At 32.9% G+C, this 13,567-nt stretch overlaps 1 protein-coding gene across 1 annotated transcript in view; it reads left to right on the top strand.

The window, feature by feature from the left end:
• LOC126961199 (disintegrin and metalloproteinase domain-containing protein 18) overlaps positions 1–13,567 on the top strand; it is a 119,698-nt gene that overhangs the window by 31,353 nt on the left and 74,778 nt on the right. Inside the window, exons 8-9 of the mRNA XM_050801321.1 lie at positions 2,130–2,266; positions 4,354–4,537. Of these exons, the coding sequence (XP_050657278.1) occupies positions 2,130–2,266; positions 4,354–4,537 (321 nt within the window). The remainder of the gene's footprint in view (positions 1–2,129; positions 2,267–4,353; positions 4,538–13,567) is intronic.

Raw genomic sequence — 13,567 nt, 5'->3', positions numbered from 1 at the left:
GATAGTTTGACTTCCTCTTTGGATGCCTTCTTTCTCTTGCCTGATTGCCGTACTAGAACTTTCAATAGTATGTTGAATAGGAGTGGTGAGAGAGGGCATCCTTATCTAGTGCCACTTTTAAGGAGATATTCTTCCTGTTTACTCTTTTGCACTGTTCTGATGACAATTTTGCTGTAATTCTTACCTTTTCCTCACTATGTAATGTGTCTTCCCCATTCCTGGGCACTTTTAAGATATATTACTTTGGGTTATGATATATTAGGGGATCTGTATTAGATTTCCAGGGCTGCCATAACAAAATACTGCAAACTGAGCACTTAATCAACAGAAATGTATTGCTTCACAGTTCTGGATAAAATGGAATTCTGAAATCAATATGAACAAAGTGGCTTCTCTTAAGGACTGTGGAAAACAATCTCTTCTCTGCCTTTGCCCTAGCTTCTGGTGGTTTGCCAGAAGTCTTTGGCGTTTCTTGGCTTATGGATGCATTACCCCAATATTTGCCTTTCTGTTCACATGAAGTTCTTCCTGTGTCTCTGTCACACTATCTAAATATCTTCTTTTTATAAGAGCACCATTTATACTGGAAGTACAAGACCGTATTTCCCTCTCTGACCTAGTATCAAAAGTCTAGCTTTTGGTTTTTATATTTTGCCCCAAAACATGATGGTCAGCCTAGATATCATTCCTCATATTCTGTTCTGGCTTTAACTTCTTTCAAATTCTGACACTGTAACTTTTAAACATATTTATTACAGGATAATAGGAAAGGATAGTTATTAGTTTATTTTTTCATCTGCCAATTCTGTTTTCAGTCACATACAAACAAACATGTAAACAATTTTTTTTCTTTTAGCTGTGCATTACACAAATTTTCTAGTTACACATTTAAATTGATACAGAAAAATTAGATATGTTCTCAGATTTTTGTTTGTAATGCTTAAAGAGTTAAGAAATATATCATGATTTAAATAAATATCAAAGATAAATAATATGAAAAACACTTCGAGTCCACACCGTTAGCAAGCATTTTTAAATATCTTCTCACTTCAAATTTATTTTTTGTTTTTTTTGGTCTTTGAGACAGGGTCTCACTCTGTAGCCCAGGCCGGCGTACAGTGGTGCAGTCAGCTCACTGCAACCCCAAACTCCTGGGCTCAAGTCATTCTCTTGCCTTCTCCCGAATAACTGGGACTGCAAGTGTGCATCACCTTGCCGGCTATTTTACATTTTTTTTTTTTTTTTTTTTTTTTTTTTTTTTGTAGAGACGGAGTCTCACTATATTGCCCAGGCTGGTCTTGAATTCCTGGCCTCAAGCAATCCTCCTGCCTTGGCTTCCCAAAATGCTGGGATTACAGGCCTAAGCCACTGCCCCGGCCCAAATTTCTTCACTGTGATTGTGTCTGAATCTCTGGCTTCTGACCTGTCATTTCTTCACTTTAATCATTATACCTAACTTTCCGGTAGGTCCCCATTCAAGCCCCCTATACATATACATAATGTTGGGTCATTTCCCATACTTTATATCTCAGCCTAAATATAAATTTCACAAAGAAGATTTTCTAACTACCATAGTTAACTGCCTTATTTTATACCCCTCCATAAAATTTTCTACTGTAGTACTTTATTTACTTAAAAGCATCTGTAACAGTCTATTTTTATATAGAAAGTTTATTGCAGATAACTGTTAATTGTCTGTCTTTCTATAATATAAGCTATAGATGTGAACAAAGTCCTTTTCTTTCATACATGCCATTATATTCCTACCATCTATCATAATGCCTGACACATGAGTACTCTGAATTGATATCTATTCATTGAATGAACTGATTTAATGAGAAAGTGGAATAAATGTGTTTTATTGTATCAGAAATACCACCTGTTCAAAGCTCTAGAATTTTGGCATGCAAAATTTAAAATCAGAGACTATCATAGTTTGATTACTTGTTTCATGCTTCTTAATCAGTAAATTATGGCAGATAAATAAATGGTATACCAAAATAATTTTTGTGAAGTATGTGCGATATAAAAAGTATTAAAATAGAAAATAAGATAGTAAAAATATTTCAAGTTATTACTTGCTTTTGTTTTCACACATAATAGTTTTCTCTTTAATGTCTTTATTTTAGTATCCAGATGCAATAGATTTGGAGGGATTTTCGGTTATTATAGCTCAACTGCTTGGCCTTAATGTAGGATTAACATATGATGACATCACTCAGTGTTTCTGTCTGAGAGCTACATGCATCATGAATCATGAAGCAGTGTAAGATGTTTTCTTAATTAATTTCACTTATATTTTTATAAGGTTGTTTCCAAAATGTGATAAAGTTTTTAAACTTTTATATTCCACACCACATTGATGGCTAGAAAGGTATATCATGCTTGAAAAGTTATCACACAAAAATTTTCTATACTTAGGGATACATACTATAGATTGATCTATATCTACGTCTGTGCACACACATACACATCACTGACATCGCATTCATATTCTTTCTTGTCATGCCCAACTTTTAAGCAGAGGTTTCAAAACTTGATTGCTTTGTACCCATCTTAAACAAAAGTCTTATTTTGTAAACAATACTTTTAATTTTCAGTTGGAAATTATATGGTCCAAGTAGAAGATATCTTCTGAGTCCCTATCTATTTATCCCCTAATTTTGTGTGAAGAGATTTTAGTGCCCAGTATTTGTAGCTTTTTGCATGAGCGTCTTGCAAAGGTATGGTAATGCTTATTCTTATTAAAACAAAGTATTTTAAAATAGTAGAGACAATTTGATTAAATAACATTATTCTGTGTAATATTTCTCTTACTTTTTCATAGTTGTTCCACAACAAATGGGTGTTAATACAAGCGAAAGCATTTCTTTTTGCTCTTAAACTTCCAACTCTGAAACTTTAGAAGTTATACATTAATTTCCTTGGAGGCTTAAAGGACTACCCAGAACCTCTGTCATCTCAGATTTTGCAGTTTAAGTATTTGCTATCTGAGACATGATTGTCTAACATAGTGCTATAGTGCCATCTAATAAATGATTGTCTAACATGGTGCTGTCCAATAGAAATAAAATATGAGTCACATATGTAATTTTAAATTTTCTAGAAGCTTTAACAAGGAGAAATTAATTGCAGTAATATATTTTAATGATGTATTTTATGTAACCCAGTAGATCCAAAATATTATCACTTTAACAAGTAGCCAAAATAAAAATTGTTAATTCGTTATGTTCTATTCTAGTGTAGATGTGTATTTGTGTTGGGTATGGATTGTGGGAGAAAGAACCGAGTCCAGGGTCACACCAATGTTATCAGCCTTAGCCACTGAAAGAATGGAGTATTCAGCAACTGAGAACAGACATGGTTGTGATAAGTAGTTCAGTACCACATATGGTATATTTGAAATGTCTGTTGTACATCTATTAGACATTTCTCCTAGACATACTAGTGGAAATATACCTGTGAACATGTAAATAAAGATCTCCCCAGGACTTATATTTTGGTGTGAAATTTAGGTAATATGAGATGAAATTTTGAAAATTAAAAGTAATGAAACTTATTTTTACATAATGCAAAAGTGCTATATAGAAAAATATTGAAAGTGGAAGGAAAATGAAGAGGGGGCACAATTTAAGATAGTGTTGTCAAGAAAGATCTCTCTGGGAGGTAACACTTGAGCAGACATCTGACTGAAATGAAGGAAGAAAGCTTGAACTGTATAACAGAAGAGAACACTATGTAAAGGGAACAATAGATAGATGTTTAGATATAGAGATATGTAAATGCATAGATACATGGATACATAGATTTAACCACCATACCTTATCGCATTACTTTGATGAGAAAATACGTTTTTAATTTGTTTGTTTGGTTTGAGACGGAGTCTTGCTCTGTCGCTCTGGAGTGCAGTGGCGCGATCTCGGCTCACTGCAAGCTCCACCTCCCTGGTTCACGCCATTCTCCTGCCTCATTCTCCCAAGTAGCTGGGACTACAGGCGCCCGCCACTACGCCCGGCTAATTTTTTGCATTTTTAGTAGAGACGGGGTTTCACCGTGTTAGCCAGGATGGTCTGGATCTCCTGACCTCATGATCCGCCTGCCTCGGCCTCCCAAAGTGCTGGGATTACAGGCGTGAGCCACCGCGCCCCACTGAAAATAGGTTTTCAATGCAATTTTTAAAGAGAATGTTAAAGATAAGCAATATTAAAATTGAATTATCGTTGGTTTAATCTCTGCTAAGGTATAGATTTTGGGGTGGCCATCTTGTGATTTATATGATTATGTATGGAGTGTTGTTTAGATGTGGTTTTATTAGCAAGGTTTATTTGCCTGAGGAATATTATTTTATTTTAGGAGTGCCAGAGGTATAAAGATTTTTAGCAACTGCAGCATGCATGACTATAGATATTTTGTTTCAAAATTTGAGGCTAAATGCCTTCAGAAGCTTTCAAATTTGCAACCATTACATCAAAATCAACCAGTGTGTGGTAATGGGATTTTGGAATCCAATGAAGAATGTGACTGTGGTAATAAAAAGGTGAGTAACAAAGATTGAAACGCGAGCACAGTTTTTATGTTTCTGATAAAACATAAGACATGTTTGTCATGGTATATATAATATATGCAACTATGCCATTAATTTATAACTGAAATATGAGAAAGAGGATGAGTTAAGATGTATAAATCACATTCCCACACTTCTTAAATTGAGAAGGCAAGTATGTCGTTAACACTAGGTTTGCATATCGTTTCCAATCATGCCAGCAGATTGATTTTGAATATATTGGCTAAATGAAGTCCTTTTTATTATCCACATCTCAGTTCCTAACTCATTTGGCTTCATTCTCTATTTTCTCTACAAACTTCTACTAAATTTGGTCCAAATTTTGTCCTATCTCTTGTTCTTTCAAGAATTGCTAAACATTGTAATGAGGTTTTTAAATCCTTCTCAGGCATTCCTGCATTTGCAAATTTTTGAATGACCAAAATTTGTTTTATTTATTCGTTTAAAAATATATGCATACACCTGATTATAATTTCATCAATCAAATGTTCAATGAACATTATTTTCAACAGGTGAGATGACATACTTAATCCACTTTAATTGTTGTCCCATAATATTTAACAATTTGTCTCTATTTCAATAAAGTTTCTTCATGATTTATCCCCCAACAGTTACATGAATTCCTCCTCCCTACATAAACAGCTGTCACCACATTTTAACACACCGTTAAATTCTCTCAATTTCTCTTAAGTCATCCTATATTTCACAAGGTAAAGCCTATATGTAAGAGTCTGTGTGTGTCTATATATGTGTATATACACACACATATATCACACTTAAATGTATGTAGTACATACATAGCACACACACACATATATGTGTATATATATACCAGTTTCCAATTATCTCATATTTTCCCATGCTATCTTAGTTTCCTGATAAGCTGTACTGTGCTCATCCTGCAGTCTGCTACCCCTAAATATGGTATCATTTACCTGCCAATAAATACTAGCTATTTTTTATGAAGCATAAAATAAAGCAATACAATCTGGGTCTAGGTCTTCACATTTTAGGTTTCTACAACTATAGAATGTAGGCAGATTGACACTAAGAGCACATATAGCCAGTGTCCCATCAGTATTCCCTTTATATTTGCTGTTCCAGCAGTACTTTTGTTTCAAGTATCAGAGACTTTCTGCTGGAGTGTGCCTCCTGTTACCTCAGTGGTATGCGCATCCATTAGCACGGTGAGCTCAGTGTGCTTGGAAACAAATGATCAGCCATCAGATAATTATGATGGTCAGTCCCAGATTCCTTTCTCCTTGTGAGGGAATTCTCTGAGGCATTTTCTACATCAGAGTTCTTTAACTGTGGCCAGTTGGTTAAATCCAGCTGCTGCCTGCCTCTTCTTGTAAATGAAATTTTATTGAAATACAGCCATGCCCATGTGTTTGAATGTTGTCCATGGCTGCTTTTGTGCTATAATAGCAGAGGTAAATAGTTGCAACAGATACTATATGACAAGTAAGTCTGGAAAAACTATTTGATTTTTTACAAAAAATGTTTGTTAATCGAAAGGGAATTTAGAGAGTAATTTGAACTATATGAAAGTTAAATGAAATGAAAACCAAGACATTTCAGAAAGATTCTATACAGAATCTGTAATAACACCCCTGACACCAGAGGCCCTGAAACACTGTTACAGTTATCACAGATTCTATATCCAGTCACTTTGAAAACCAATTGTAGACTTTTTGTAAAATAAATAAAGTTATACGTTTCTACTAACAGCAGTGAAGAAAAAATTTCTTATACAAGACTAAGAAATAAAAGGTATCAAACTCAGAAAAGAAGTTAAATTGTCTCTGCAGATGACTTGATCATATTTATAGAAAACCCTAGTGTCCAACAAAAAATTAGAACTAATAAATACAGTAAAGTTGCAGGATACAAAATCAATATACAAAAATCAGTAGCTCTTCCTACACTAACAACAAACTGTATGAAAAAGAAATCAAGAACACAGTCTCATTTACAATATCTACAAAAAATAAATACTTGGGAATAAATTTAACCAGGGAGATGAAAGATCTGTATACTGAAAACTATAAAGCATTGTTGCAAGATAAACCACGTTCAAGAACTGGAAAAGTTAATATTGTTAAAATATCTATAGCGGTTAAAGTGATCTACAGATTCAATGTAATCTCTATCGAAGTTCCAGTAACATTTTGCACTAAAATAGAAAAACAATTCTCAAATTCGTAAGAAACCCCGTAAGACCTTAAAACCCAAGCAATTCTGAGTGAAAAGAGCAAAGTCGGAGGCATCACAATACCTGACTTCAAAATATCCTACAAAGCTGTAGTAATCAAAACAGCATGATAATGACATAAAAACACATAGACCAATGAAACAGAGTATAGAGCCCCAAAATAAATGGACACATTTATAGTCAATTGATTTGTGACAATAAAGGATGTCTACTAACTATCCAGTTTACTAACTGTATATTCACATGTAGAAGAATAAAATTAGACCCTTGTCTCACAAAATATAAAAAACCAATGCAAAACAGACTAAAGATTTAAAACTAAGACCTGAAACTATAAAATTATTAGAAGAAAATATAGGAAAAAGCTCCACAACATTGGATCTGGCAATGATTCATAAATATGGCACCAAAAACACAGACAACAAAAACAAAAATAGAGAAATGGAATTATATCTAACTAAAAAGCTTCTACACAACAAGAAAACAGTCAACAGATTAAAGGGAGAACTTAAGGAATTGGAGGAAATATTTGCAAACTATACATCTAATAACAGATTAATATAAAAATACATAAGGAACCTCAACCACTCAATAGCAGGAAAACAATCCAGTTAAAAATGGGCAAAGGACCTCAATAGACATTTCTCAAAATAAGACATACAAATGGATGAAAGGTATATGAAAATATGCTCAAAATCACTAATAATCTGAGTAATTCAAATTAAAATCAGAAAGAGATATTACCTCACATCTGTCAGAATACTATCATCAAAATAGATGACTGATAACAGATGTTGGTAAGGGTGTGAAGTAAAGGAAACCCTTGCATGCTATGATGGAAATATAAATTAGTACAGCCATTACAAAAACAGTATGGAGGTTCATAAAAAAATTAAAACTTCATATAATCCAGTGATCCCATTACTGGGTATATATTCAAAGGAAATAATAGCAGTATGTTGAAGAGATGTCTGCACTCCCATTTTAATTTCAGCCTCATCTACAATAGCCAAGGAATGAACCTAAGTGTCTATCAGTGAATAAATGGATTAAAAATCTGGTAGAGATACACAATGGAATACTACTCAGCCTTTTTTAAAAGAAGAAAATCCTGCAGTTGGTGACAACATGGATAAAACTGGAGGACATATGTTAAGTGAAATCAGGCAGGCATAGAAAGACAAATACATCTTCTTCTCACTTATTGTGGAATTTAAAAATGTGAAACATATACCAGCCAGGAGTAGAATGGTGCTACCAGGGGCTGGGTGTGGGAAACTGGGGTGACGGTAGTCAAAGGATACAGAATTTAAATGAGGTAGGAGACATAAGTTCATGGCGACTATGGTTAATAAAGATGGATTGTATACTTGAAAATTGCTAAGAAAGTAGATTTTAAGTGTTTTCACCACAAAATAGTCACAAGTTTGTGTGGTAAGGCATGGGTGTGTTAGCTTGGTTTAGCCATTTTAGAATGTATACATGTATCAAAACATTGTGCTGTATATCATTAATATATAAATTTTTGTTTTTCATTTTTAAAAATGCATTTTTTAAAAAATCAACAATAATGGTCATTAAAGTTGAAATATAACTAAAGATCTTATACAGATATTAAAAAATGGTAAGATAATATCACACACATTATATAAGTAAACAACAATCAGATAAAATTGACAAATTATTCTAAAATTGTATTTATAAACACTAACATGAGTCGATATTTAAAAAGTGAATAAATAGCCTTAAAGGAAGTCATATCTATATTTCACAACCTCTCATCAGAGAGAAGTTCATACCACATGACTCTACAAGTAATTATTTAAAAGTTAAGGAATTCAACTGATTTTAGACTTAGGAAAAAACCTAATATGCCCTAACTTCTTTGAGGATAAAATAATCTTGATGCGAAAATCTGATGAAGATATTTCAAGAATAGTTTTTATGTGTTTTTAATTGATATATCATAGTTGTACATATTTTGGGGGTACATGTTATATTTTGATACATGTATACAATGTGAAATGTTCAAATCAGAGTAACTGGGATATCTTTTATTTGTGTTGGAAACATTACAATTCTCTTCTAGCTATTTTAAAATATGCAATAAATAATTTTAAACTATAATTTACTTATTGTGCTACTGGACACTAGAACTTATGTTTTCTATTTAATTGTATTTCTGTACCCATTAACCAACTTCTATTCATCCCATTTTCCTTCCCAGCCTCTGGTAACAACCATTCTACTCTCTGCCTCCGTGAGACCCACTTTATTGGCTTCCACACATGATTAAGAACATGTGATATTTGCCTTCCTGTGTCTTATTTCACTTAACATAATGTCCTCCAGTTACATCCATGTTGCTGCCACTGACAGGATTTCATTCTTTTCATGGCTGAATAATATTCCATTGTGTATATAAACCACATTTTCTTTATCCTTTCATTTGTTGATGGGCTCAGGTTGATTCCACACCTTGGCTATTGTAAATACTGCTGCAGCAGACATGAGCGTGCAGATATCTTTTCAATATACTGATTTCCTCTTTTTTGGATGTATACCCAGCAGTGGGACTGCTGGGTCATGTGGCAGTTCTATTTTTTGTTTGTTGAGGAAGCTTCATACTGCTTTCCATAATGACTATAATATTTTAGATTTCCATTAACAGTGTGCGAGTGTTTCCCTTTCTCAGCATCACATTGGTATTTGTTATTTTTTGTTGTTTTGATAATAGCCATTCTAACTGGGATGAGATGATATCTCATTGTGGGTTTGATTTGTATGTCCCTGATGATAACTGATGAACATTTTCTCCATATATCTGTTGTCATTTGAATGTCTTACTTTGAGAAGTGCAGGAGCTTTTTGTCCATTTTTAAATTGGATTATTTGGTTTTTGCTATTCAGTTGTTTGAGTTCCTTATATACTTTTATATTAAGCTATTATCAAATGTGTAATTGGCAAATATTTTCTACCATTATTTAGGTTATGTCTTCACTCTGTTAATTGTTTCATTTGCTGTACAGAAGCTTTTTAGCTTGATGTAATCCCATCCATTTTTACTTTTGTTCCTTCTGCTTTTAGTCTTGCTTAAAAAAAACTTACTCCAAACCAATTTCCTGTAGTGTTTCCACAATGTGTTCTTCTACTAGTTTCATATTTTCAGATATTACATTTAAGTCTTTAACTCACTTTTAGTTAATTTTTGAAAATGATGAAAGATGGAGATCTAGTTTCACTCTCTTGCATATAGATAGTTCATTTTCCCAGTACCATTTATTAAAGAGACTGTTCTTTTCCCAATGTATGTTGTTGGATATGTCCGTATTTCTCATGAACACAAAATCTTCACTAAATGATTAACAAATTGAAAATAATGATACAACATATACATAAACAGTAACATTATGTTCTATTGTTGGGAATATTGTGGTTTATTTACAGAATGTAAAAAAAGTGATCATCTCAATGGATAGATAATAAATTTTGAGAAAAAGTTACAAGAGGGAAATTCGTTATATTTAAGAAAGTGTATCTATAAAATCTACAGTTAACATCACACATAATAGTTGAACAACCCAGAGGTCAGAAATGAGACAGTGAAAGATCTGTTGTCATCTTTCACACTTATTATTGAATGTGATAAACTAGCCACCAAAGCAACAAAAAGAAAATGCATAATAGTTGGAAGAGAGGAATTTAACTTTCTTTATTTATAGTCATATCATTGTGCACATAAAACCCAAAATAATCTAGAAATAAATTATTTGCATGTATAAATGAATTTATCAAGGTCACTTGTTACATAGTCGATTCATAAAAATCAAATACTTCTTTATAAATGATTAGAAGAAAAAATTTTAAAATAGCAACATCTACAATAATATCCAGGAACATAAAATACTTAAGAATATATATAATAAAACATGTATAAGACTACTAAATATAAAACTGCAAATCATTAGGAGAAAAATTATGGAAGTACTTAATCAATGCAAGGATATGTCATGTTTTAAAATTAGAGGAACTAATATTACTAAGATGTAATTTTTGGTCCAAATTCATCATCCCCAAGTGCAATTCCAATTCATATGCTAGCAGGAATTCTGTTTGTATATGTGTTGGTGTGTGTAAATAGACAAACTGATTTTAAAGTTTAAATGGAAACATGAAAGGCACAAAGCTAGCCAAAGTGATCTCGAAAAAGAACAAACTTGGTCCACTGAAATTTTCAGAAATCTATTTTCATTATAAAATTATAGTTATTAAGGCAGTATGGCATACGTGCTTGGACAGACACAGACAAATGAAAGAGAATGGAACTTCCAATAGACCTACATAAATATAATTACTGCTTTGTGACAAAAAGGACATAGGAATGCAGTGTAGAAAGGATGCCTTTACAAAAAATGATGCTGGGACAATTCAATATACATAAGAAACAGTCTTTACCTATTTGGGTTATATATAGAACCTAATTCCAGATGTATTGTTGATAAATGTGTAAAGGCAAAGAAAAACCAAAACAAAGTATGAAACATAAGTGAATATGTAGTCTAATAATTTTCTCTAAAAGTCAAAATTACCTAATATTTACGAATTGAATTTTGATAAAATAAAATATCAGATAAGACATTTAAAGGGTAGATTATGCAATAGGAGATTGTTTTCTCCACATAAATGTGGCAGAAGATACGTACTTAGATAAAGAATACATATAAATCAATAAGAAAATGACAGACTTTCAGAGAGAAAAATTGACCTAATTCTTAAACAGAAACTTCTAAAGTGGATATACTAATGGCTTATAAATTTGTGAATCGATGCTCAACATCCCAAAATGCAGATTGAAAGCATAATTTGAAAACAACCAAACACCATGAGAATGGCAAAGAAGAAAAAATTGGTGAGGATGAGTCACTGTAGCTATTATGCACTGCTGTTGGTAGTGAAAATTGGCAGAAGAAGTGAAAAGTTGTGCTATTTTATTGTAAAGTTGAGCACATTCATAGCTGTGATCCAGAATTTCACTCTCAGGTATATATAAAACATAAAACATATTGTAATAGCAAAGAAAAGCAAACAGAGAAATAGCCCAAATATTCTTTTTCAGCAAAATGAAAAACAAATTGTGCTATAACAATAAAATAAAGTATGCTGCACAAAACAAAGTGGTTGAATTCAATAAACATTATTTTGAGCAAGATAACCTAGACCAAGAAAATTATAGTAAGTTGAAAAAATAAAACTATTATAAACTGTTAAAAGGCAAGATGACATTTCCCTTTATTGGTTAGTAGTCACTAAAAAGTGTGTTTTTGTTGCTTTTTTTTTTTTTTCTTTTTTTGAGACAGTCTTGCTCTATCATCCAGGTTGAAGTGCAGTGGCTTGATGTCGGCTCACTCTAACCTCCGTCTCCCGGGTCAAAGTGATTCTCCTGCCTCAGCCTCCTGAGTAGGTGGGATTACAGGGACCCACCACCAAGCTTATTTAATTTTTTCTTTTTTTGTATTTTTGATAGAGACGGGATTTCGCTATGCTTCCCAGGCTGGTCTTGAACCCCTGGCCTCAAGTGATCCACCTGCCTTCGCCTCCCAAAGTGCTGGGATTACAGACATGAGCCATGGTGCCTGGCCTAGTTACGAAAAAGGAGTTTAAGGAATCGTCTCAAGACTTGATGACACTGTTCACATTGTTTTGGGGAAATGTTGTAGATTTCAATCTCTTCTAGAAGTGTATTCAACATATAACTGTAGACATATGTTAATTTTAAAGGTAAATAGTACATCTAAAAAGGAATATATTGGAAATTGCATTTTCAATGAAAAAGACATAGAAGAACAAAGTCTTGATAGTCTTTAAAATGAGAAGAGAGGAAATGCAAAACAAAACAATAAAACCTATGATACCTCAAAATATTAAAATATAATGATGTCAGAGTAAGAACATAACATTTCAGGAATGGACATAACTATTAAAAGGTTATATTTTCCTATTAAAAGAGAGACACTTATGTTATAAAATATCCAGCTATATGCTGTTTACATTTCCGTATCTACAGCAATCGAAACACATAGGGAATTGTTTTGGGAATCTTTGAGCTGAGATTACTGATGTCAGTCTTGTTGGTGAATATTAATAATTTGTTGCTTTTTATTAACTGAGTGAAATGAAACATTTATAAATCAAAGAAAAAGAACTTAAAAGAATCTATGGCAAATCCCTTAAACTGTTTCATTAATACAATTGTGGTAGGCAGAATATTGTCCTCTCAAAAGTGCCCCCATCTCATCCTTGAACCTGTGTGCATGTTATTTCATATGACAAAAGGAACTTTGCAGGTGTGATTAAGTTAAGGACCTTGTGAGGGAGAAAGTACACTACATTATTCAGATGCATCCAATGGCTCAGATTTTTTAAAGCAGAAGAGGAAGGAGAAGAAAAGCTGATAGTGATGTGCTATGACAAGAATTTGACTTTCCTTTACTGGCTTTAAAGATAGAGGAAAAAACCATAAGCCAAGGAATTTGAGGGGCCTTCTATGAACTGAAAAAAGCAGGAAAATAGATTCTACCCAAAAGCTTCCAGAAAAGAATCCAAGCCCACCAACACCTTGATTTTAAGTGTTGGACTGCTACACTACAGAAGTTTAGATCATATGTTTGTATTGTTTTAAACCACTAAGTTTGTGGTAACCTGTTAAAGGTTACAGCAGTAAGACGAAACAAACACAATTAAAGTAAGTAATAAGTAGGGCTTATTTATGCTAGTTTCTTAGTATACC

This window comes from Macaca thibetana, chromosome 8 (assembly GCF_024542745.1).
Source record: "Macaca thibetana thibetana isolate TM-01 chromosome 8, ASM2454274v1, whole genome shotgun sequence".
Lineage (NCBI taxonomy): Eukaryota > Metazoa > Chordata > Mammalia > Primates > Cercopithecidae > Macaca > Macaca thibetana.
This window is presented reverse-complemented; position numbering and strand designations above follow the sequence as displayed.